This window comes from Vidua chalybeata, chromosome 12 (genome assembly GCF_026979565.1).
Source record: "Vidua chalybeata isolate OUT-0048 chromosome 12, bVidCha1 merged haplotype, whole genome shotgun sequence".
Taxonomy (NCBI): Eukaryota; Metazoa; Chordata; class Aves; order Passeriformes; family Viduidae; genus Vidua; species Vidua chalybeata.
In genome coordinates this window covers 19,214,130-19,239,840 of record NC_071541.1, presented here as the reverse complement: position 1 = coordinate 19,239,840, position 25,711 = coordinate 19,214,130, and the positions used below count along the sequence as shown (strand labels likewise).

The following is a 25,711-nucleotide window of genomic DNA, read 5'->3' as shown; positions in this document are numbered from 1 at the left end:
CAGTGCTCTGCTGCCCTGCACAGAACCAGAGACACTGCAGAGCTGCAGGGCCACAAACTGCCTTGCAATTTTTACTCTGCACCAAATAAACTGCTGCAGAGCTCCTTGAGAATTCTAAGAATCTTCTGTGTAAAATTATCAATGAGGAGGGGCTAATATAACTTTGTTTTTTCAGTAGGAGATTGTTGTTTACTGTTTATAGAGCTGCACTCTCAGAATAATTACTCACAATAATTTAATTACTGCAAGGCTTAATGAAAAGCTGTTTCAATTTATACTCTGAAGTGCTCCCACACAAACTGGTATTGAAAATCTAAATAATTGATATTTTCATCCAACATATTTATTGTTAATTTTATAGGAAGACACCCAAGAACCATATAAGTATGAACACCTAATAGATTATAGTAAAGAGATTTTCATATGGAAGAGAGAGATTTGGCTCCCAAGATTTGGCTGAAAAGCTGCTGGACAGGGTGAGAAGGGCATGCACTGTAACCAGCCCAACAGCAACCACCTTTGGCTGGATATGAATAAAGTAAAAAAAAAAGATGATTTGTTCAGGACAAAGCAACAAAAATAATGGTTTTCATTTCAGCAAAACAAGTTAACTCCACTGTTAACAGCTTTATATACAAGGTGTCCTGTTGTTGTAAGGTGATTTATGCAATTTAAATTCTAAGTGCATGAAAAACCCAAACTAAAAATTATATTTCCACTCCTTTGAACACTTCAGTGACACAAGGAAATAATAAAGCCTTTCAGCTGGATGATAAAATATAAATAGTTTACGCATCATCGTACAAATAAGAGATGCCTTATTTGGCTTCTCTTTTAGGTTGCTAATGCTTGATTTGTTCAAGGCCACTTTTTTCATGGTCTCTGTATGCTGGACTTCTTTTGTATCTCACTTGACTTAAACATTTTCCTAAGCAACGTTCTCTTATTAAAAACAAACAAACAAACAAAACAACAACAACAAAAAAACCTAAACAACTTATGGAGGAGTAAGAGGATAATTTGTAGCATAATCAAACCTTGCAGAAGGACAGTGCTTGGACTGTGGCTGGATAAAATGGCAAAGTTTGTCTACAGCAATCCTTGGCTTGAGGAGGAAGAGAGGAAGATCTGACACACAAAATTCCATAATAAAATGTGTATATGCATTTCTTCTTTTTCCCAGCCAGCATTCCACTCCTAATTCTTGCTGCTCATTCTTCTGAGGCTTAGGGGTATTAAGGATACAATTAAGGTAACGTGGTGGCACTTCAAACATAGGGATATTTTTGAAGAATACCCAAGTAAAGACAGGGAACACAGGAATATTGCACACAGCAAATGGAATCACCACAAATAAGGAAAGGTTTCACTTTTTCACGCTCCTTTCCAGCAGTCAGGGTGAAAACTCTTCTCAAAGATGGGGAGCATCCCTCCCATGAGGAAGCTGAGGTGGCTTTGCCTGTGTGACAAAGCACTGGAAGAAAGGGAATTGATCCCCGGGCTCACAGCTCAGGATAACGGTGCTGTCACAGCCTAAAGCCCAGGGGTTTTCATTCTCCCTCTAATCACTGCTTTCCAGACAGGTGGAAACCCTCCAGCTGGTGAAAATGCACGATCTCATTGTATGCCTGGACAAATGAAGGTCGAATACCTGGACATTCACACTTTAAACATCTCACCACAAACACAAACCAGATCAACCTCGGGAAGAATGCTGATAATTTTCAGTTTATTTTGGAGAGTTTGCTCAGTTTTTGTTTCCCTTCCACTTCAGTGCTGTAGTGTTTCAATTTCCCCGTTTGCTTTTCTGTTTCTTTCTTGCAATTATTGTCTTCCTTTGCATGTGCTGCAGTGTTTAACTCTGAAATCTGGCTTGCTTTCCTCCAGATCTGTGTTTATTTGCTCCATGACTACACTCCTTCACTGTTCTGGTCTTTTTAAAACTTTATGAACGGTTGTTGGCAAACCCTCCTCTTCTTGAGGTGGTTGTCCCCCTTTCCTTCCTTCTTTTGAAGCCCCTCATTGTGTTTATATTTTATATTACAGTATCTGAAGATCCTTTTGCATATTTTGCTAGAATCTGTACCGCTCTACCATATTACATGGATATGCTTAGTCTAAAGCCATGTGAATATTTATTGTGCACACTGCTTTGAGTGTATTTTTGTATTTTTTTTCTCCAGGGCTAAGTTTTGCAGTCAGATACATGGACTCCTGTTGAAGTTGTAGGAATAAATGGGATCTGTGCATCATGGGACTTCTTCAGTTGAAATGTGACATTGAGAAGTTACTCTATAAGAATTTGAAAAGAATGATTTAGATTTAAAATTTTGCCCTCAGTGGATACCACCTCGATCTGGATTTGGTTTTCTGGTAGGTCTGAGCCCATGGCAATGGGAAAGAGGAAAATTAGAGAGTAAGGTCTTTTCTTAATAGCTGGGATCTCAGTGTGGTTTGTCTTGTAAAAGGGTGCTATAAAAGTTTAAATATTTCTTTTAGCAATGTCCTCTAAATTGAAGGCATTATTACACTGGAATCAGTGGTAGCTTTCAGAACAGATGGGAACCACAGCATTTTAGAGACATGGGAACTTCTGTTTCAGCCCTCCAGAGCTCCTGGTTGCCATCCCCATTCCAATCCCCTATTACTTGGCAACCACAGCTCTTCCTGGGGGCACCAGGACCTGAGGACCCTCTTGTGTTTTGGGTTTTTTTCTTATTTGGTGCTTAGGAGAGGCAAACCCAACAGTGCTGCTTTTTCCTTGCCCTTGCTATGCCTCTCTGAGGTTAATGTGACTTTAGCCGAACTCAGGTTTTGTTTTATATCAGAACTTTCTTCTGTAGAGAAATCCAAAATAAGGCTGAGAATTTTGCTGGAGGCTCTTTTTTTTTTAGAGTAACTGTTATTTAATTAACAATTAATGTAACTTACGTGACTGTAAATGCAAACGTGTTAAAAACAGTTCTGGGAGAAATGTTTTCCTTAGCAATGGTTACCCCGAGAAGCTGTATTTTGGGGTGGTAATTTACTATTTTGATGTGCCGTTCTGCACGTTTTGAAAGCTAAAATAAGCGAGTTACCAGCGAGCAGAGCCCTTTGGTGTCCCTGCTTTTCCATGGAGGCTGTGCGGAGTTACACAGGGATAGCTGCCGGACAGCTGGTCCCTGTCTCCTCCAGGAAAAGAGCTTGCACGCTATTTGTTTTCATTTATTTTTTTATTTCTCCCCAGATACCTTTCCCAGCAGCTCACACCCCACCCCTGAGCACGTACCGCCCCTTGGGAACTGCTGCCCGCTCCCTTCAGAGCCGGCCTTTGCCGCGCACAGGTAGGACAGGGCTCGCTTTGCCCAGGTAAGGCAGCGCCGCCTCGGCTCAGGGCTCCCGGCTCTGCCCCGGACCCTCCGCTGCCGCTGTGCACGCACCGGGGCCGCTTCATTAACTAATTAATTGCCAAACTACCGAGGGCTCAGCCGAGGCAGGGCTGCTGCGGGGCGGAGGTGCGGCCGGTGCCCGTGAGGCGGCGGCGCTGCGGTTCCCTGAGGGCAGCCGGCTCTGCCGCCCCGCGGGCGCCCGCTCCAGCCCCCGGCGCGGCGGCAGCGCTCCTGCCGCTCTCCCAGGCCGGGTCGCGGGCAGGGCTGGAGGCGCGGCGGCGGCGGGATCCCTCGGGATCCCCTCCTTCCCTCCCTCCGCCGAGCCCGCGGCGCCTCAGCCGCTCCCAAATGGCGGCGGGGCGGAGCGGCCGATCCACAGCTCGGCGCTCCCGCGCCAGGCGGGGGGGTGGGAGCGGCCGGGCAGGCGGGCGCAGGGACGGCGTCGAACGCCGAGCGGGCGATGGGCGGGGATAAATGTCTGCCTGGGCGCGGGGCCGCCATTTTCTCTGAGGCGCGGAACGAGCGGCGCCGGGCGGGACCGGGGCGCGGGGGACCCGCCGGGGGCCCGGGACACAGGTACGGGTGGCCGGGGAGCGCCGGGGGCGAGCGGGAGAACCGTTCTCCGTATTTCCTCTCTTTGCAGCGCTCCGTTCCGCGCCGGAGCCGCTCCGGGCTCGGCCCCGGGCGCGCTGACCCGGCCGCCGCCTCGGCCGCTCGGCCCCGGCGGACACTGGGGAAGGAGGAGGAGGAGAAGCGGGCGGCTTCGGGCCCGCGGCGCTTCGCGGCCGGATTGCCCGGGCCGGGGGGATCGGTGCCGAGAGGGCCGGGGCGGGGCGAGGGTCGGGGGGAGCGGGGCTGGGTCGTGGCCGCCGCCTGTCAGCGCCAGCGCGGAGCCGCGCGGGTGGGCCCGCAGCGCCCGGGTGAGCATCCCGCACGGCTGGAGCCGTGCCCTGTGCAGAGAGGGTGAACAGCGGGCATCCCGCACGGCTGGAGCCGTGCCCTGTGCAGGGAGGGTGAACAGCGGGCATCCCGCACGGCTGGAGCCGTGCCCTGTGCAGAGAGGGTGAACAGCGGGCATCCCGCACGGCTGGAGCCGTGCCCTGTGCAGGGAGGATGAGCATCCCGCAAGCTGGAGCCGTGCCCTATGCAGGGAGGATGAGCATCCCGCACGGCTGGAGCCGTGCCCTGTGCAGGGAGGATAGCAGGGGGATGAGCATCCCGCAAGCTGGAGCCGTGCCCTGTGCAGGGAGGGTGAACAGCGGGCATCCCGCACGGCTGGAGCCGTGCCCTGTGCAGGGAGGATAGCAGGGGGATGAGCATCCCGCACGGCTGGAGCCGTGCCCTGTGCAGGGAGGATAGCAGGGGGATGAGCATCCCTCACGGCTGGAGCCGTGCCCTGTGCAGGGAGGATAGCAGGGGGATGAGCATCCCGCACAGCTGGAGCCGTGCCCTGTGCAGGGAGGATAGCAGGGGGATGAGCATCCCGCACGGCTGGAGCCGTGCCCTGCCCACAGCCGGGGCTGTGCCCGCTCTCCTCGGGTCCCCGCTGTGATGCTGTAGCTTTGTCCCTCCTGTGCTTCCAGCGGGGCTGCCCTGACCCTCCTGTTACTGTCATCCGTAGTCTGCTGGACTGGGAGTAGAAAATGCCTTTAGGTGTATCAGCACAACGGAATTCTTTCTGCTCGGGCATTCTTTGGTCTGAACTGCTTGCTTGATTATTTTTTGCAGCTTAAAATCCATTAGACATCGGCAGACAGGAGATTGTTCTGTGTCCTGAGTCCCTGTCGGCTGTTCAGCCCTGCCGTGTAGCAGTGCTGCTCCTGCAGAGCCCAGGCTCCAGCCCTGTCCTGTTTCTGCCTCTCTTTATCTCCAGCCTGACTGCACTCAGCAGTAACCTGCCTGTCCTGCTGCTGTCTGTTGTTCATCTCACCTGCGACAGGCCAAATGGCTTGTACAGAATTGTTTTCCTTCTTAGCCTGGCAGTGACATCTATAAATGCAGGGACTTCAGCTGGGCCAGTGAGACTGCAGAACCAGTTGCAGTGGGATTGCTGCAGCACAGTTTGTGCTGCAGCTGCAGGCTGTAGGTGTGCAGAACCAGAAGGATCTACAGTGGTGTAAAACTCAGAATCTTTCCAAAACTGAAGCCCGTTTAAAATATCTGAAGACCTTTTTTATTTCAGTGCTTCAGAAAAACTCAGCTGCAGCTATTGTCTGAAGGATCACTGCATTGTGCCAAACTGGAATGGGCATGCTTATTCTTCAGGATGTGTCTGCAGTGCTGGTGCAGAAGGAGAGATTGAGTTGATGAATGTGAGAGTTAATTCCAGGCAATTCTCTTAAATCTCTTCTGGGGACACCCACTCAGAATGGAAGTGGCTTTAGTTTGGTTTGTCTTAATGAGAATTTTCTGCAGGCAAACCCTGAGGCTGCAATTAATCATGAAAGCTGTAGGGATCTCTGTGTGTGCTCATGAAATGAATATGGTGACTGATTAATGTAGTAAGCAATTTAATCTTAGATTATTAAATCAGAAGTGAAGTAGCATCGTTGAGTTGGGTCAGTGTTGTTTTCAGAGTCCTGGAATATGTTTTTCATATGGTTTGTTGCTATTCTTAATATTTTCAGGACTGGACGGCTTATTGTGCAACATTGCTGATTAACCTGCTTTGAAGGAAAAGCTGGAAGTGGCAGGAAAAAGGCCTATTTTTTCCCAAAGAAGATCTAAACCTTATTTTTTTCAGTTTAATTCCTTTTCCATTTTTTATTCTTAGCCAGCCGTGCATTCTGTTCAAATTACGTATGAAGTCACTGCTGTCTCAGGGCCTGAACTTACTATATCTCATTAAAATAACTCATTTTCTAAGCCACAAACATGACCCACGGAAATCATTGGTCAGCACTTCTTGGTACGCTACATCAGCAGTAATTTCTTCTGGGACATCTCCTCCCCTCCTCCCTCCAGATTATTTACGTGGCTCTTTGTGCTGTTGGAAAACCAGGAGTTGAGAAGAAAAACCACGTTTTCCTTGTTGGAAAACATTAAATTCAGAGCTGTTGGTTTCCAGGCTCCTGCAGGAGATGGGAACCAAAACTAATCTTCAGTCAAGCTCCAGTGCAGGAGTTGAATTGCTGTTGTGGATACAGGATGTTTAAATTGTTTTTAATTTGCTAATTAACTTTGCGGAGCACATGAACATTGGCCCTTCAGTGCAGGTTGGTCTTTGGGTCCCTCTGCACACAGAGAGCCTTTCCTGTGCTGCCAGAGTTCCCTTTGCCACACCTTTGTCACACCTCCAGCACCCCTGTGCTGCTGCTTTCCTTCCACACCCGGGAGGTTTTGCTCCTCCCCTTCCCGCCTTGTCGGGGCTCTCGTCCTGCCTCCCTGGGCTGCCAGCTGGCCGGGAGGGAGGCGGGCAGGGATTTCCGTGGGTCTGGGCTCCTCCTGGGGATGTGCTCCTGCTGTGATGCCCCCGCTGATGGAGAGCAGGGAATTCCCCCATGCCTTGGCTTCCTACTTCTGCGTCCTGTGGGAATGTCCTGTTCTTTGTGCCTCTGCCTAACTTTAAAAATGTGAAATGCCCAAGAATTGCTGGAGGAGAGGCCACCGCCAGTTGCCCAGGGAATGAGGATAATGGGATTTGTGCAGCTGCATTTCCAAAACTTTCATGACAATTCAGGAAACAAATGAGTGTTTGGCCACTGTGTGCAAATGAGTGGTTGAACAGGATGATTGTGTTGTAAGAAGTAAGTTCCTGGACCATCTTTTAAATTAGAAACACAGAAATCTAAAGAATGTGGAATGAAAAATAGTATTTAGAGTTCTATTTATAATAAAACCATCAAATTGCATAAGTTAAAGTGATCTTTATTTGGGGAAGCAATAAAAGTTATCAAAACAAGATGAAAATTTGCAAAAAACAAGATGAAAACTTACCAAGCAGTGTGATTGAAACATGATTTCAGTAAGTTTCACCTACGTTTATTTTGTAAACAGACATGTTTACATCGTCACTGTACCGATTTTGATCGACTTTAAGTAATTGCTTATGCTAAATCCTTTGGTATTGTCTAGTATGAAATATATCCACCGTGTATTGAATAAGGCTGTGGAAACATTTGCTCAGCTTTACAAATTAATTGAAAGAGGAGTTGATGTAACAGCAGGGAATGTGGCTAAATTTTCTAAATTTATGACAAATTAACAAGGTATTTTAGCAATGAGCATGCATTGCTCATGGCTTTTGAGACAGCATGAAGTAGATACAATTTATTCTGTATGGGTAACCCATGTTTAGTGATGTTCTTACTTTTTCTGAAAAGAAAGTCTCTTTTGGCCCAAGTTCTGTGAAGAATTCTCCGAGCTCTGCTGGCTCTTGCTGTGTGCTCTGTTTTTTGTAAACAACGCTTTTGCTTTGAAAAGCAGCTGGCACACGTTTATTCCTTTAGTGACTTGAATATTGTGTTTGTACTATAAATGTCATCTGTTTTACACAAAGTTGATTTTATTGCAGCAGTGTGTACTGACCTTTTACGGTTTAATAGAATATGGTCATTTGTGTACTGAAATGCTGCAGTGCACACAGCAGATGAGGATAAACAAAGTGGTGGTCTGGAGTCATTTGTAAATGAGAAAAGCATTTTCAGAGCTAGGAATTAGGACTGATCATTAATAAATAGCTTGCTTACATAAGTAGCCTATTGTCAGGCTTTTAAGTGATGTAGCCCATGTGATTGAAGAGAGAGATTCTAACGGCAGAGCTGCGGGTTTGTGTGGCACAGCAGGGTGGCCGTGGCAGGGTTTGTGTGCAGGTGTGCCAGCTCTGCCATTTCTCCTGCGCCGCGCAAAACGCAATGTCCTGGATGCGGGAGCAGAGCGGCGGCACCGTTGAATGCGAGCTGTTGCACTGGAGGCAGAAGAGCTGGAGAATTGCCTTGCAGACAGATCTGCGTGCAGCGGTGAGCAGGATTGCCGTGTGCAGCTGGGAGCCTGTCCCAGCCCCTGCCCTCTGAGCCCCTCTGGTGCCGCCGCTACCGGGCGCTGCAGTTTTCCCTCGCTGCTTCAGGCCAGGCTGAGCTCCGGTTCTGTACCTGCCGTGGGTTTGCCCCTCGCACGCCCTCGCGGTGAGGAGCAGCTGACGGCAGGGCGTTAATTCCTGGGGCATTCCGATGGACAGACGTGGGATCGCCGCGGCGCTCCAGCATTGCTGTATTTTTAGTTCGCAGAGAGGGAGGTTGCTTCCCTGACTCGCAGCTGGGTGTGGTGTGGGGTTAACTCGATTAATTAAAGCTGGCTCCCCGGTTCAGGCGCTGAGAAATGGCTCTGAGCCCCCATTATAGTTTTCTCTTACATAAATCTTTTTCACTGTAGAACAAGCTGGAGTTCTGAAAGTGGGGATTTTTGGAACACTGAGCTGACAGATTACCAAGAGGGAGATGCAGCACAGTGCAGAACTAGAAGAAAGACGTCTCTAATGCTTTTGTGGGGGAAAACATTTCAGTTATTATGTTGAAATATTTTAACATATGACAAATTTTCCTTTTTCTGTAATGTCTTTTAGTCTGCTTCCAGTGTATGTCCCTGTCAGCTCTACCAGTAATTTGTGCTGGCTTTTGCATATTCCTCTTTCTTGTTCTCAGCCATTTAAGAGTGTTTGCTCAAAGTCTGGTTGTGCTTTCAGTATTTTATAGTGGTTTTTCAGTCTATTAGCACACCACAAAAGGCACTGTTCTCTTTACTCACTTGCTACCTGTGGCAGAGGTGACTAAATTATCATTCTTTTTTCTTTATTCAGTTTTTCTTTCTGTGTAAGAAACGTGAGATTTAACAGAAGAGTTTTTGGTGAAACTGAAGGAGTGTGATGGGGCAGGTGAAGATGTGTGTACTCCCTTTTGTTTGCATGGAATTGTTGCAGAAATGTAGGAGCACAGAGGGAGAATCCTGCAAAGCAGAGTGGTGCTAGGGGGGACCATTAGACTGGATGTGTTGCTGGGAAGAAAAAATACTGGTTAATCATGCTTTATTTTTTTTTTAAATTCCTAATTTACTGTTACCCAAAAAAATGGTATGTATATTGTTTCCAAATCATTACCATGGAAAGTATATTCTTACAAGTTATTTTGTGAAAGAGAAAGCAAAGTGGATTTTAATTCCACTTAATGTGGAGGTAAGAGTGCCTGTAATTACCCCTGCAGCTTTCACTTGGAAAGGTGTATTTTGATACATGGGAACTTGGGGTTGTTTAAATGTTACTTTAGAAACTTTGTTCTAAAGTTTCTCTGAAAGTTGCTGGTATTTATGGCACAGGATGTGACCCCACCTTCACAGGCAAGAAGACCTTTTTTTCAATTCTCCAAGTTCAGAATTTACCTAGTAATTGTTAATTCCAAGACTACTGTTGGGTTAATATTTTCCTTATTTTGATGATTTCTGATAGCAATTGAATTCCTTCAGGTCTAATCTATTGCATAACCCCATTAAAATATTTTTTCAGTTCTTGTGTATTTGTGTTGTAATTTGATGTGTTTGGGTTTTGTTTTTGTTTTTGGTGAAACTTGCATTATAAAATTCACGCATTAAAAGCACAGCAGAAGTGTCTAAACTCTCTTTACTCTTGATTTTCCACGAGGCTGATGCTTAGTTTTTAAAACGAACATGCACTCCTGGTGCCACTGTGTGCAAATAACAAACATCTCTGATTATTCCAGGGCTTGCAGGTTTAAGGAGAGGTAAATGTGTTGATGATCAGTCAGTTTTTCTTCAATTGAGGCAGAAAAGTGTGTGTCAGAGCACCTGTGCCAGCTCAGTGACTCCCTGCTTTTCCCAGGCTTTCTTCTCCCTCTCCATCTGCCTCCAATACCTTTGGGAAGCTGTGTGCAATCAATCCCGATGTGGAGGATGAGCAGGCAGGAACCTGTTTGTGGTGCTGAGATGGGAGGGTGCAGCTTTCCCTGGTGCCTAATTAGAAAGCTAAGCACTTTTGGTCACCTGCAAGTCAAGCTGCTGGCTATGGAGCAGAGTCTCTTCTGGTAAAACAGCATTTCTGCCTCTGTTTGATCACTGGGCTCACAAGCTTGGGGTGGTGTTATCTTTATGTGGAAACATGGCAAAAACCCGTTTAGAGTTCAGTGCTGGGGAGGGGCTGTTCCAGGCTGCTTGGCCTGCAGAAATGGGATAAAAGGAGTTCTTTAGGGGATGGGTCATGTGCCTGGCAGAGAATGGAGTAAGTTAAGGAGCTTGCAGTGTGCTGCAGCCAAAAGGAGCAACAAAGTGTGCAAGGCTCTAATTTTATGCTGACATTTGACAAGAAATACACTAAATTCTGAATGACATCATCCCTGTGTGCTGAAGCTTTGGAGCAGGTAGAAAGCTGACACAGGCAATAACAGTGCTGCAGCAGAGCCTTGGGCTCACAGTGATGCAGGGGATTGATTTCAGCTCAGAAACAGGGCAGAGCTTGCTCTTGGATTTCTCCAGCCTTTTAAGTTGCCTGTGTAACTCGCTCACTGCCAATGGTGAGGTTATAAAAAGGAGCCAGCTGATGTTGCAATGTAAGCACTGCCCCTGTAGTGGAAAGACTGTCCTCTGGCATGCTCCCTGCTGCTATTTTTACCTATTCCAGTAAGATCTGCCCTTGTGATGTTGAATTACAGGACAGTACCTGGAACAATTTTCTGTTACAAAGTGCTGTATGTGCTGCAGAAAATGTTCAATAAAATTGGGCAGATTGACACTGAGACTGTCTTACACTGAAAAATATATTTTCTTCTGTCAGCACAGATAATACTGTAGCTGTGACTACAAGAGATTCTTTCACTTTTGTTCGCATATTTTATGTCCAGCAGAGTTTTTCTTTTTTTAAATTTTGGGTTCCTTTGTATACTGATTATTTTGTCTTTCTCAATTTCTCATGTGGAGACTTTAAATAGGCAGTGTGAGTTTTAAACATGGGGATGAACAGTGTAGCCCAGGAATTGGTGGAGTACAAGGTTTTGTCCTAATTTCTAAAATGCCAGGCTAATGTTGACTACATTTTCTTTTGTATTCCTGCACACTAATAGGAAATTAATATCTTTTCTGGGAGTAAATTAACAGCACTTCCAGTGACAAAATGCTGTATCTATCCAGATATTTGTAGTGGAAACTGGAGCAAACAGCAAGAACACCCTGACAGTGAGACAGGGGGTTCAGTGACACAGGTATCACATAGAGATGTGTGACTTCTGAAATGTCTTGACATTTGTGATTACCTTATCTCAAATACAAGGTGTATTTTCTAAAACCATCAATCCATAGTTCAAAAGTGCTTGGCAACACTGAAACCCAAACCTCAAGCTTTTGTGCTGGCTCTCTGTGCATTTAGCAGTAGGTTTGGGGCAGAATCTTTCCAAAGCAATGGTTTGATACTGAAGTGTGATGAGTGATGAATTTGTGTGCTTTCAGCATTCCCCTCACAGGCCCCTGCTGGCCTTGCTCCTCCTGCTCCTCAGAGCACCTCAGGTGGAAATCCTGCAGGCAGGGAACTTCCTCCAGGACACAGGGGTTTTCTTCTCCCTCTGCTCTGCCATTGTCTTACGTGAACAATTCCAGTCAGGTTTAATTGAGCCTCACATCTGCAGTAAAGCTGGGCTTTTTGGCAACTCTTATTCCTCAAAGCCTTGTGTTTGCCAGTTCTGTTAGCAGATGTTCTTCCTGATCTTTTTTTCATAGGTCTTTTTATCTGTCAAGAAAAATAAGTAATTTTTCCTGCCTTACAACTATTGCTGTGGTGGCAGATAGAAATACTGCACCTGCTTCTTCAACCCATCACACTTGTTTTATGCTGTGCTATCTCTTCTTGATCTATGCATGAGATTTCTTTTTCTTCTTGCTGATTTTACTGTAAAAATGCTTTGAGTTTTCATTCTGTAAATAAAATTTCCCCATCAGTTTTCTCTCCTTTTTTTCATGTAACGTTACCCATCTTAGTGAGTCACTGTCATCTCTTGTATTTGGTTTTAACCTTTTCCTCTGGTGTGAGAAAACCAGGATTCCTTCCTTCTCCCCAGTCTCCCTGCTTATCTTTTTCCATGATGGAAGGCATATTTACAGTATCTTATGTGCCACATTCCTTAATGTTTGTTGGAGACAGGTGTGCTAGGTGTAAGCAGGGTAAATTCACAGGTCAGACTGTCAGTAGATTTTACTTTTAAAAGGACTGAAAATGGCTCAAAGTGGAGGTCCCCAAACATTCATCTGGTTTCTTGTTAATCTTTGAGAGTTTGCTGGTTTGGTAAAATCATTGCAGCTTCTTTTTATTTATTCATTTTATTTTTTCCCCATCTGCTCTGTCCAGAAGAGAGGATACCTCTAACCAGAAGTGAGCTGGCAATATAAGATCTCTTGATTTTTTTTTCTTGCATTTTTAGAAAGACATGAGGAAGCTAAGACTTCTTGGTCTGGAGAAGAAAAAGCTTTGTGGGGGATGATCCCATCAAGATTTCTTCAGCTTCCCTAGGAATTCTTCCTCTTACAGTTGGTGCTGTTATGCAAGATACAAAGAGTCTTCAGAGGCTTGGCTGCTTGTTACTGTTTGTTTTGTCTCCAAGATTTGTCAACATTTGTGAGTCAGCAAGGTGTTTGAGTGAGGAACTGACCTATGAGAAGGGACTATTCAACTCCTATTTAATTTTTACTTCAGTGAGTTTTTAGCTGTAAAATATTTTTCTGATGTTTTGGAAGAAGAATGAAATGCTTTTGAGCTGGGGAACATTTGGTTGTCCTGCATTTTGTGTCTCCTTACACTGAAATGCTGCATAAAATAATGAAAGGCTGGAAGACCCTGAAAACTCTGAAAGTAGAAGGATGATAATTTATCACTGATAAAATTTTTTGGTTATTTATTTGATATGTAGCACATGTATATGCTTGTCTGTTAAAATGTAAATATCTTCTGGTTTTTTGTCTTCCACAGATGATGTGCTTCATCCTTTTGTCATAGGACTTCATTTGCTGAAAGGAAAACTGAAGGTATAAATAACTTTCTCTTGTTATCTTTCCCTTTCTCCTTCTCCTGCCCCATTCTTTCTTTGGAGATTCCTGGACCTTCCCTTCAGGAAGGGAAGCTCAGCTCAGCCCCTCTGTGCTTGTATTCTTGCACTGCTGCTAAAATCCACTTTTTGTTTTTTGAAAAATGCCACAAAATCGATCTGGAACTACAGTTGTTACAGGATTTGCTTTATCAGAAGTGTATATTTAACTTGAGCTCTTACTTTACTCAGTCTCCCTGGATATTTACTTTGCAGGGGAAAAGCCCTTCCTCAGTTTAGAACTTCAGCTCTTGATATTTACCTGTCTTCTCCAAACAGCATTTGCCTTTCCACACAACTGCAGGTCTGCTGGGAATAATCCAGACCTAATGTAAATCTGTCTATGACATTATCTTCAAACTCTATCTCTGAAACAAAAAGGCTGGTATGGCACTTTGTTAAGTAAATAAAAACCCACCCAAACCAGAACTGTAATTTCATGGGTGTATTTAATAAGATAATGTTAAAATGGAGCATAATTTCTTTTGGAGGCTCTGAGGACAGTAAATCTTTGACATAGTCTTAAGTATTTTTTTTTTAATATACAGTCTTAAATTTTTAAGTTCATTCCATTTTTATTTGCCATTTTATTCAGGTTTCTTGGCAAATACAGGTGCATACAAACCATGAAAATAAAGTTGTTACAGCTGTCCAGGAAGGATATATCCAGCTATTCCCAGGTGTACCTTGTTATAAAATACAAGGGAGAATCCTTTGTTCTATCTCCTCCAGAAGATCTCTCAAGGCTGTTGGTGCTGGTGTCGCTGTGCCCTGCCCTCTGCCCGTCTGGACGATGTTTCCAAGCTCTTGGAATCACATTATTGACCTCCACGTGGCATGGCAGGCCTGGCACAGAGCCCACATTTCATCACATCCATTTACTGGCTGAAAGCTGCCCTGGGTGAAAGCAGGGAGCACCTGGCTCTGGGACAGCCTGGGGCACTGCATCCTGTGGAGGTACAGAAAATTCAGCATTGCCTGGTGCTTTGCAGTGCTCATTAACAGCACCATGCAGGCTCTCTGTACAGTGAGATGTGAGCACAGCTCCCAGCAGCTTCTTTAATAATCCTCAGGCTGTTCCTCTCTCCAGACTCTAAATCTGGGGTGTTCTCAGTGCTGCTGCATTTCCTACACGTGGCTGAGGGAGGACAGAGCCAGGCATTCTTTGTGCTGAGGTTCTCAGTCACTTTTCTGTTTAATCCTTGAGAACTCGTGTGGGAAGGGCATTTGGTGGATTGCTGACATTTGAGTAACTTTTTTTCATCCTTGCTCTAAAGTGGATGAGTTCCAGGCAACTGCAAACACAGTTTGGGGCTTTCAGACTGGGAACAATTGGCATGAGCAAGTGCAGAATGCAAATAGGCACATGGCTGGGAAGGTATGTGCACTTGATTGAGAGATTTGGGGGAGAAAAAAGGCTTGCCCAGTGTTTTGACCATGTAAAGAAAGACAAAACACTTGTAGTCCCACTTCTGTCTGCAGTGCAAGGCCCACGTTAAAGAGATCTCTCTGTAAATCTCCCTTTGGAGGATTCTCCTGAGGAGAATTTAACATGGCACAGAAACAAGAAATCTGAGTGACAGGATTGTTGTATAATGTGATTCTGATACAATCAGCTATAAAAAGCAGTGTTCAGTGCTTTTTGTTTCTAGTAATGAGTTTGAGTTTACTGAATTAAAAAAGGAGCATGACTTAAATATCACTTCAGCTTTTATGGTCTTCATCACGTTCAAAGCACATTAAATTAAAAATTATGAGATATTATGCTAGAAAGAAAAGTGGAAATTTTATTCGATGACAGAGTTCTGGTGCTTTGTAAGCAAAACTTATACAAAATGTATGAGCACTTTCCTTGTTTGCTTTTTCCTTTCCTACTGTTTCAATAGCAATTCCATAAACTTCTTTGTGAATCTGTATAAACTCTGCAGCTGTACTTAAATCCAATTTAAAAACACTCTCATTAGAAAAACCTGCTGCATTTTTCTTTATACCTGGGATTGGTTTTTTGCTTTGGGAAAGGCAAAGCTTTGGATTCTGTATCCCTCTTTTAGATGCAGGGTCTTCAGTGCTCCTGTTTCTCTAATGAAGGAGTTGTGGTTTTGTAGGGAAACTTAGAGCTCCACATTTGAATTTCATAGAAATATGTGGGAAAAAATGGGTGACTGACAAGGGAATGATCTGTGTGGAAAGGACAAACCAAACAGATCTTCCTGGGATCTGCCTGGGAAGAGTAGCCCGGAGCTGTTAGAGCCAACAGAGAGCAGGCACGGGGTGGCCAAAGGTGCGGATTGTTTTGGTGACAGATTCCTGCTAAGCAGAGCCCAAAGTACAGTCTGCTGCAGCCAGGGAGTCTGACTTGGTTTGTGCTTCCTAGCCAGAGTTTTTATCTGACAGCAGCTTTTAAATACAAAAAGATACTAATTTTGAATGAATAATAAATGAATAAGTCTGAAAGCAGATTGAGAGTTGTGTTGCTTGTGTCCTCCTTACTGTAGGGCCCACTTGTTGGAAAACCAATGTTATTTTTTCCCTGATGGCTGAAGTAGTGGCTAAAACCAGAACACTTGTGGTAAATAAAGAAAAAGAACAGAAAAGATACTTCTAAGATCAGAACAGCAGAGGCAGAAATTGTATGTGTTTCTGTTGGTTTTTGTTCTGCTTGGTTTTTTTCCCTGAACACTGACATTTCCTTCTGTTAATTTTTAATTTCTGTCAGTTGTCTAAGGGAGGAATTTGTTTTTTGGCATTGATCTCTTAAAATGAAGGACACATGAAGGAAAAGCACCAGCCTGTAGATGTAAGAGGGATCTGCCTGGGTTGTTACACTGATCCCAACTCATGCCCTGCATTCATATTTCCATAGATCACAGCTTTATTTATTAATATAGGAATGGGTCCATATTTATCCTCTACTGCTCTGAAAAGCTACTTTTAAAAAATGCTGCTGTAGATCACAACAGAGATTTGTCTGGTTGGAATTTCTGGTTTTCCCCCCAGATAATTGGTCACCCAAGCAATATTAGATCAATTAATTACTGTTTGGGAGAAGAAAAGGCCACAGTTAAATGGATCATTGATCTTTTTGTGACAGAGATGAAAACTTTGCTTCTAAGCAGCTTTTCAAGCTTATATTTACTGACAAAAGTGTTCAGTATGAAATAGATTCTGGACTTTGTGCTGTTCTGAGTTTGTAGGTGTAGTCCATGAAACATGAAAGTCCATGAATTTGTGTGGATAAAAATGGCAGCACATGTGTGCTGGCAGGGGGAACTGTTATGAGATGTTTTTAAAAGCCTTGGGTGTTTGTTCCAGAAAAAAGCAAGGACAAAGTACCTAAACTCTGGCGTGAGTTCAGTTTTGTAACTTGAACTTTCAGCCTAACTCAGTGCCAGTTTTGGCATTTTTTAGGGAGGGAGACTGAAATTTTGAACAGTTCAGACCAACAATTTATCCTTCTCATAAGAGAAGTCAGAGTAGCTTCCAATACCTTTTGAACTGGAATGAATGACATGAATGTATTGATTGTATATGAGTGACTGATCTCCAGGAATTTGTTCCTGTCAGATGTGCACATTCCAGAGCTGTCCATGCTTTTGGTTTAATACTTGTTCCAATGATTCATTAGCAGAATCTGTAATGTGTGCAAAAAGCACTAATGAAAAGTGCAGTCTTGGTCAGAGTGTGCAGAACTCCTGGGGGACTTGCAGCAGTAAATGACATTATTTTTCTGCTTATGCTGAACATTGAATATGAAACCAATCAGTATCAGTCTGCCAGCAGTCCTGGATCTACAAGGGGACTGATGTGCTTTAATATCTTGAAATATTCTTTGAATGCAGCTGTTGCAGTTTGCTGGTTGGAGAAATGCTGTTTGAAGTCATATTCATGAAAGTGATGAGCTACAGGAAGAAAAGATTTAAAGAAAATTTTTAGAAATATACATGAAAACATCCAGCTGGCATTGGATTATTTGAGCATGGCATAAACATAAATCCAGTATCTGGTAATGATTAAGTTTCAGAAATGTGCTCATAATTAATTTAAAGAGAGAAAAGCAATTTTTTCTGGAAGAGACAAACCTAACAAGAATATAGTTATGAAGGCATCATTGTAAAATCTTTCTTCCTTTATTTGAAATTAAATTTCTCTTTAGAACAGAGTTTCAAACATCTTTTCACTGGAGTGAATTGGTGTGGATGTTGGGGGAGCTGGAGTAAATGAGTGTAGTGAGTAAAAATACCTTTAATCAATTACTGCTTGGAGCAGAATACCCAAAGGGAATAAAACTGCTGCCAGGGCCCAGGTTACAGGACCCTGCAGGGTGGGCTGTGCTCTGCAGTTAATTGCCTGTTCAGGTGGACTCAGACCTGTGGCCAGAGATGTTCTCCCTGCTTTGTTCTGCTGTTGTGCCCATTCAGGGTTCTGAGTGAGCCAGACAAGGTGTGTGGATGTGCAGTGTTAGGCTGTGTCATTAAATGTCACCTTCTGTCGGCCCTAAGCTGGTCACTTAAGGGCCATGTTAATTCTCTTCTCTCCTGCCTGTGCATGCTGTGAGCTGCTGCAGTTCCAAGGGGATGGTTTTGTATCGATTTATAGAAATTTGAAGCCAGTTTTCTTTGCATTGGGGGGCAGGAGAAAGGTGCAAGTCATTCAGAATCACCTCCTAGGCAGCAGCTTTTCTGACTGTCTGTTCTTCCATGAGAATAATCTGGAATAAGGCTTGAGAAGTGAACATGGCTGCCAATACTCTGCCAGAATTTGAGTGTTTTCAATCAGACTGTTCATGGCCCGGGTCAAGAGGTGTTTGTGGGGTCCTGGAACCTCTGGCATCCTCAGAGGGCTGTCTGAACAAGAGTCAGGACAGTTTGGGTTTCTTCAACAAGCTCCACCTTTCCAGCTGCCAGCCCTCGTACAGGGGATGCCAGAGCAGGTTTAGCAACTTTCCAGCAGGGATTCCCTGTCTCTCCCCAGGAGACTGTGAAGATGTGTTAAACTTCCCTTTCTTCTCCCCTGCCCCTCCGCCCTCAGGCCACTTGGCAGGTTTTTGCCAGCTCCAGGCCAGGTCTGACCTCTGTTCTCATCTTTTCCCTTCGGTGCTGGCTCCTCCCTGAGTGCCCGAGTAGCACCCAGAGCCCTGAGCTTCGGGAGGAGGAGAGCTGAGGATGGTGTGTGTGGTACATCCATTTTCTAGGGAAAGAACTCAACATCTGTGAGCAAACCCAGCCTGCCAGGGACTGAATCCTCAGCCAAAAGAGATGGCAAAACCCCGGTGATGGCAGGAGAGAGCCGGGCATTGCTGGAAGGGAGGGCTGTGCCAGACGTGGCCAGTTCTGAGACTGTCCAGCACTTAGTGAGGCAAAGATCCTGGGAGAGAAGGATGCAAATGCCTCATTAAAGATAGAACTGACATTTGGATCTACGGAAGGCTGATGGCAGTTGCTGTCTGTGTTTTCCTGTGTGTGCAACAACCTTAAAATACATTGCAGTGATCTTCCCTGGTAGGCTGTGCCTCAGTGTGCAGGGACTGCGGGAGAGAATACCCTGAGAGCAGGGAAGTCTCTTTTTGGGTGTGAAGCTTATCTTCTGTCAAAATGCAAGTTTGAATTATTTGCCATTTCCTGCTTTCTCTGGAACTTTTCAGGAAATGTTGGCAGCATATCAAAATATTAAAGGCTGTAATGTTGGGGTGTTGTCAGCTTATATCAGCAGGGACAGGGAGGTTTTGATGGCTGTCCTGCTATTCCTTAGATCAGCAGAAAAATCAAGTCAAGCTCCTCTTGTTTAGTCTCATCTGTTACCTGGAAGGGTGAAACAAAGGAGTTTCCCATAGGGGATAAGTTAAAAGAAGCTCTCTGGGTTTCATCTTTCCCCTCTTATCTAACAGTTTATCTCAGTTTTTATTGCTGCCATCTCAGTAGTTACTCTTTCAGCTGCTGTGTGCATTATGTGGGTGTTGTAACTGAACATAACTTGTTTTTCACCTTTCTGGTGCCTAGGAATTAGGAGATGTTGTAGGTGCTTATGTGTGGTGAACTTGGTTGTATTCCTCAATTTTATCTCTCATTTGTCAGAATGTCTCAGTGTATTCCTATTCCTTATTCCCTTTTTATATCAAATATAAAATTAGTCATTTCGGTGCCATGGGTTTAAAAAATCCAAGTATCTCAATCCTGTTAGATGATAGGGCAGATATAAAACTCTTGTCATTTATGTGCCATAGATTTAAAAATTAAAAATCCAACTATCTCAGTCCTGTTAGATGATTGGGCATGGAGTTTAAATCTTACTGACATTTAAACATTTTGAACCTTTGGACAACTGGACCTGCAGAGCTGATGGATTGAGGAGTGACAGGGATTGGCAGGGGGGAAGGTGAGGCTGTGTTGACAGTGTGTGCCTTGTCAGTGAAGGAGAGGCTCAGGAACTGACTGAAAGTTCCCTTTGAGGCTGAGGGTTCTGCTGCTCTGGGCTTTGCATGTGGTGGTAATGACTTCACCTAAACCAAACCTTTCTCTGGAACTTTGTTGTTACGTTTCCTTTCTGGCTGCTGGTCAGGCCTGAGTTGAGGTCTGGACCAAAGTTACTTGCAAATCTGCTGTGCCTTTTCAGAGCTGTGCTGTGAAGGAAAACACTCTGAAATTCATCTTATCCTTCTGGGCACCCCAGAATGGACACTTAACATTAGTGGAGATCTTTTTTATTCAAGAATTCTATTGTCTTAACTTTTCAACTGAAACAAAACACTGTTGGCTTTTCTCTGACATAAACATGAGGAAATGTATTGGAGGGTTTGGATAATTTGTAACAAAGGGGATGCAGGACCTCACATGAAATGAGACTTGAACAGCTGCTGACAGGTGTTCAGTCAGTGTTGGGTGTTCTGAATTAGGTTGTTTGATTTCAGTACAGACTTTGGTTTTGCCTGATTTTAAATAAGATGTTTTAGTATAGTTTGGAGTTCAAGCTGCATTGCAGTTGGGATAGCTGGGGAAAAATCCAGTGATACCTTTATCTTTGTCCCTGCATGTGCAGAAACTTGTGCTGGTTTGGAAGCGTGCAGGGGAGGGGGTTGTTGGTGTCCTTGCACTGGAAGATGTTTGTAAAATCATGAAATTATTTGGGTTGAAAGGGACCTCAAAGCCCATCCAGTGCCACCCCTGCCATGGCAGGGACACCTCCCACTGTCCCAGGCTGCTCCCAGCCCTGTCCAGCCTGGCCTTGGGCACTGCCAGGGATCCAGGGGCAGCCACAGCAGCTCTGGGCACCCTGTGCCAGGGCCTGCCCACCCTCACAGGAGAGGGATATTTCCCAGTGTCCTATCTAAACCTACTCCCTGTCAGTTTGAAGCCATTCCTTGTATCCCATTAATTGTAAATAATCCCTCTCCATCTTTCTTCTTGGCTCCCTTCAGGTACTGGAGGGTTTCAGCTGGTCACCCTGGAGCCTTCTGTTTCCCAGGCTGAACAATCCCAGTTGTCCCAGGCTTTATTTATGCTGAAATGTAGCTGAGCATAGTGGGTGTGAGGGTTGAGAAGATTTTTTTGCTGCTTCACACTATGTAAATTGTGATAGTATAAAAAAACCCCAAGTAACCAAAGACTCAAAATCACTCAAAATCATTTTTACCACAGTGATAAAAATAGATTCCTTAATTAATTCTTGGTATTGTAATTCCTGTTGAGTCTTTTTTAACAGTCTGGGCTAATGCCTGTGTGGCATATCTGATTTACAGGGCTGTTGTGCTGGCCCCCTACAGAGCTCTTTATTCTTGTGACCAGGGAGGCTCAGGCTGGAGCTCAGGGAAGGGTTCTTCCCCAGAGGGTGCTGGGCACTGCCCAGGCTCCCCAGGGAATGGACACAGCCCCAAGGCTGCCAGAGCTCCAGGGGTGCCCAGGGTGGGATTGTTGGGGTGGCTGTGCAGGGCCAGGGGTTGGCCTGGGTGATCCTGTGGGTCCCTTCCAGTCCAGGATATTCTCTGATTGTATGATCTGGCCACCTTTCTGAAAGCCCCTGAGACACTAATTAGTAGATTAGCCTGCTGGTGAAGTGTTCCTGTGACCCTGAGGTGCAGTGCAGCAGAGGAGTTACACATCTATTCCTGCTCTGTGTGTAGAAAGTGAAATGCTTTCAGGAGCCTTTCAGGCTGATTGTGAGCTGTACCCTTCATGTGTAGCTTGATCACCTCACAAGGCAGGGCAGCTTCAGATGCTTCCAGAAAAGGCTGAGGTTTGTTGTGTGAGAAGGAGACAGCACCACTCCAGAGGGAAGGATGTGGCCATTTCCCTGACTCTCCCAATCTTCCTTAGGCCGCACCAATGGAGCACATCCAGGGAGCTTGGAAGACCATCAGCAATGGGTTTGGGCTGAAGGATTCTGTCTTTGATGGCCCCAACTGTATCTCTCCGACCATCGTGCAGCAGTTCGGGTACCAGCGCCGGGCGTCCGACGATGGCAAAATCTCGGATACGTCCAAAACCAGCAACACCATCCGCGTCTTCCTGCCCAACAAGCAGCGCACTGTGGTGAGTCTGTGTGCCTGCAGCTCACAAATACTGTCCTGCTCCCACTGCTGGCACTGGGGCGTGGATCTGGCACCAGAAATGCCTGCCTTCAAAAGGGTCTTACTGGGATTGAGTGATGGACAGCAGTTGGTTGGTTTTAGAGGATGTATTTTATTTTAATCATGCACTGGATCTGTATTTTGAGAAGCTGTATTGCTCTGCCTCACTGCTGTGACTTTTCTAAAGCACATGAGCATATTCCACGTTAAAAGTCAAAGTTGGCTGACCGAAACAATGACGCCTGCATGACACTTTGTCATTTTCCTCACTTGGATCCCCACTGTGAAGTGTGGGGGTTAAAGCTGAAGTGAAACTTGTTGAGGGAACACTTCTGTTCAGTTTCTTGGAGCTGAGTGTACCTAATAATGGTCTTACTCAAAGCTTCCTGAAATCCAAATTAAACTTTTTTTTCTGTACTTGAGGTAGCACCATTTGCATTTCTATTCCTTCTGTAGGCTGCCTACTTGTGTAAAATCTTGTTTCATGTTCAGTCATTGTGAGAAACTGAGAAGTTATAAAATGGCTTCAGAACGTCCTTTGCAGGAGTGCACTTTGTGCGGTTTTCTTGGAATTTCTTAAAATGCGAAAATGGTCTTCCACTCTTGGAAAAGCTTAAAGAAATTGTGCAGCAGTGTCTAAAAGTTTAGTTGTTTTTTCCCCTTTGGTCACAGGTGAATGTGCGAAATGGGATGACCTTGCATGACTGTCTCATGAAGGCCCTGAAAGTCAGAGGTCTGCAGCCAGAATGCTGTGCAGTTTTTCGACTTCTTGCTGAACCGAAAGGGTAAGAGTGAAACTTCCTCCCAGAGAATGTAAAAATCTTGGGTTTGCAATAGCAGCAGTAATGTTTTCTTCCCCTCTGGCTAATTTCTTTTGAAAGCAGTTTGGTTGTGAACACTTTGTGTTGCTTTCTTTGCCTTCTTCTAGGGTAACTCTGTCAGCTTCCTGTGTATTGGCAGTTTCATTTTTGTTTTAAAGCTAAATATTGAAAATACTTAAAACGGAGGGGTTCAGTCAAGTGGTTACAGCCCCTTAGTGAGGGTTTTGCCATGCTCTAGATGAAGTGATGCCTTCCTTCATATTCGAGGTGCATTTCTGTGCTGCCTTTGTAGTTGGTAAATTCAGTGTCAGTGATTCTTAGCCTACTTCCCTGAACAGTTCTATGTGCTCAGTTTTAAGGCTCTGCATTCCTCTACAGCTTCCCAATATTTGGATTTCAGTCTCACTTCAGATAGTCCCTATTTTTTGTAGGACTGGGGATGCTGCTATTAAATACCAAATGATTGTTTTACAAGCTGAGGGAGTGAAGGTATCTCATGGAGTTAATGCACTTCACACCTCCTCAGCCTTGGGCTTAAAGCTCCCTGCAGCCTCAGGCATTTGTGGGGTTACATCTCTGAGCAACTGAGGCCATTCTGGGGTCACCAGTCACTGCTCAAGCACCTAATAATGGATTTTGTGTCACCGAGGGTGCCACTCATCATTTCTGTTACATTCATAAGGGTATTTCTGTGACTCCATTAATTTTCCATGGGCTTTATGTCAAATATTTTATAAAGAAATAACATGTTAAAAATGAGCAGAAAAAGAGGTGACTTGCCATATAGTCTGAGTTGCTTCTGTCTTTTTGAGTGAAAGACACTGAGATCTATCTAGCTCACTGTAAGAGGTTAGCCATGCTTTTTTGGGTATTTGTTTCCAGTTTACTCAAGAAAACTCCCAAAACATAATTGTTGATGAGGCCAGACTTATCTCCAAAGTGATTTTTGTTGTCCCCATTTTCTCTTTCAGAAAGAAAGTGCGCTTGGATTGGAACACAGATGCTGCCTCCCTGATTGGAGAGGAGCTGCGAGTGGACTTCCTTGACCATGTCCCACTCACCACACACAATTTTGTAAGCTTTTCCTGCTCTGTATTCTGCTGGGAATTTTATCAGTTGAGCCACAGATTTGGCCAAAGGATGTTTTGGGCATTAGACAGCTTTTGGCTTTCTAGACACAGGGATTTTCAGAAGTTGGGGTTGATTCCTTCACCCCTGTTCCCCACAAATTACATTCCTTAAATAGCAATTTGCAGTGAAATGCCAGAACTGTATTTATTGCACTGGTGATCCCCAGGTGTCACAGATTGTCCAAGCTCACATTGTGCATATTCTTCACAGGTCTGATGAGTGCCATTTTAATTTTACATAAATAACCTGTGTCTCTAACTGTTGTGGTAGGATACCCATGTCTTTAAAATCCAGAAAAGGGAGAAAATTGCCGTTTTCAGTCTCTAGCTCATCAGTCAAAAAAGGCTGGATAAGTTCAGCAGCTTTATTGGACTGATGGTCCAATATTTATTATTTGTATTGGATATTCAGGGGTGCTGTTAATTCTGCAGGTCGTGACATTATTTTGTAAGCTAATGCTGCCTAGTAATTTGACAGTGTGTTCTATGGGGGAATGAAAGGCTTTACTTTGTAGTTCCTTCTCAAAAAGGATTATTTGTTCCACACAAAACATATAAGTAGAAGGTGGTTTTGTGCTTTGTGGGTTTTTTCATTTTTAAAAGTTTTTAAAAATTCTTTTTTTTACAAAGAGATAATGCCCAACTCTCTAACAGTTTTACCTTGCATTATTGTCTTCTCCTTGGGAAGGAACTCTGTTCCCATATTTTAGCATTTTTCTTGTTTTGTTCTAGAAATACATTGTGGTAATTCTAAATCCTAAAGGATTATCATTTACATCCATTAGAAAGGTTAGGGTTGATTTGCAAAACCTGAAAGTCACTTTACTTCTACTTTATATTTTAAAAAAACTACAGAAAATGTCATCTGCAGTTGGTCAGCAGAAAATGAGTATTTTTCTCCAGGTCTGGAAGAAGCTGAAATTTGGAGCCTTCCTCTCCAGTAGGTTCTGGAGGAAGAAACCCCTTGGTTCATTTTAATATTTTTTTCAGAAGCTTTTAAAAAAACAAAGTAGGCTGCCATTTAAAGAAGTACAAATTCCTTAGATTATTTTGATTACTAAGAAATATATTTCTCATGCAAGTCATAAACACCAAGAGTTTTGACAAATAGAAAAAATGAGGTGTGCTTTCCAGTCTGATCCTCTTTCACCTCTTTGGTGCTACTGGAAACAAACAAAAACTCCAGCTCTTGGCTCACACAGCTCTGCCACCTTGCTGAGCAAAAAAATTGCTTCTCTTGCATTTGACAGAACACTTGTCCTTTTTTTTTTTTTTTTTTTTTTTTTTTTTTTTTGGTAAATAAAGCCATTAGTGTTTCTAAACTTTCCAGGTTTCCAACCAAATTGGAGTGTGGTTTTAATCTTAGTAGCAACCTGGGGGCTGTGACAGCATTTTAGCATGGCTATTTATTTCTGTCGGGCTCTGAAGACTCAAATCTCAGTTCAAGAAGAGATAATTAGCTCAGATTCATCGCTGGCTGTGTTTTCCAGGCTCGGAAGACATTTCTGAAGCTTGCCTTCTGTGACATCTGCCAGAAGTTCCTGCTCAATGGCTTCCGGTGTCAGACGTGTGGCTACAAATTCCACGAGCACTGCAGCACCAAGGTGCCAACCATGTGTGTGGACTGGAGCAACATCAGGCAGCTCTTGTAAGGACTGCTCCTTTCTAATGGCAGCAGCAATTCTGGCTGACAGTTGCTTTTGTACCTCTGATCACAGAGATCCTTTTGGGTTGTTGGGAAGGCAGTCCCTGTGATCAGTGT

At 44.3% G+C, this 25,711-nt stretch overlaps 1 protein-coding gene across 3 annotated transcripts in view; it reads left to right on the top strand.

The window, feature by feature from the left end:
• The first annotated feature begins 3,306 nt into the window (after positions 1-3,306).
• Positions 3,307-25,711, top strand: part of RAF1 (Raf-1 proto-oncogene, serine/threonine kinase) — a 39,527-nt gene continuing 17,122 nt past the window's right edge. For 2 of the 3 annotated variants that reach the window (XM_053953380.1, XM_053953378.1), the window contains exons 1-6: positions 3,854-3,947; positions 13,324-13,379; positions 21,745-21,960; positions 22,671-22,783; positions 23,791-23,893; positions 25,440-25,597. In XM_053953380.1, the coding sequence (XP_053809355.1) occupies positions 21,754-21,960; positions 22,671-22,783; positions 23,791-23,893; positions 25,440-25,597 (581 nt within the window). In that variant the 5' untranslated portion in view covers positions 3,854-3,947; positions 13,324-13,379; positions 21,745-21,753. Of the gene's footprint in view, positions 3,327-3,853; positions 3,948-13,323; positions 13,380-21,744; positions 21,961-22,670; positions 22,784-23,790; positions 23,894-25,439; positions 25,598-25,711 lie in introns of those variants that run through there. The other variant, XM_053953379.1, reaches the window with a different exon arrangement.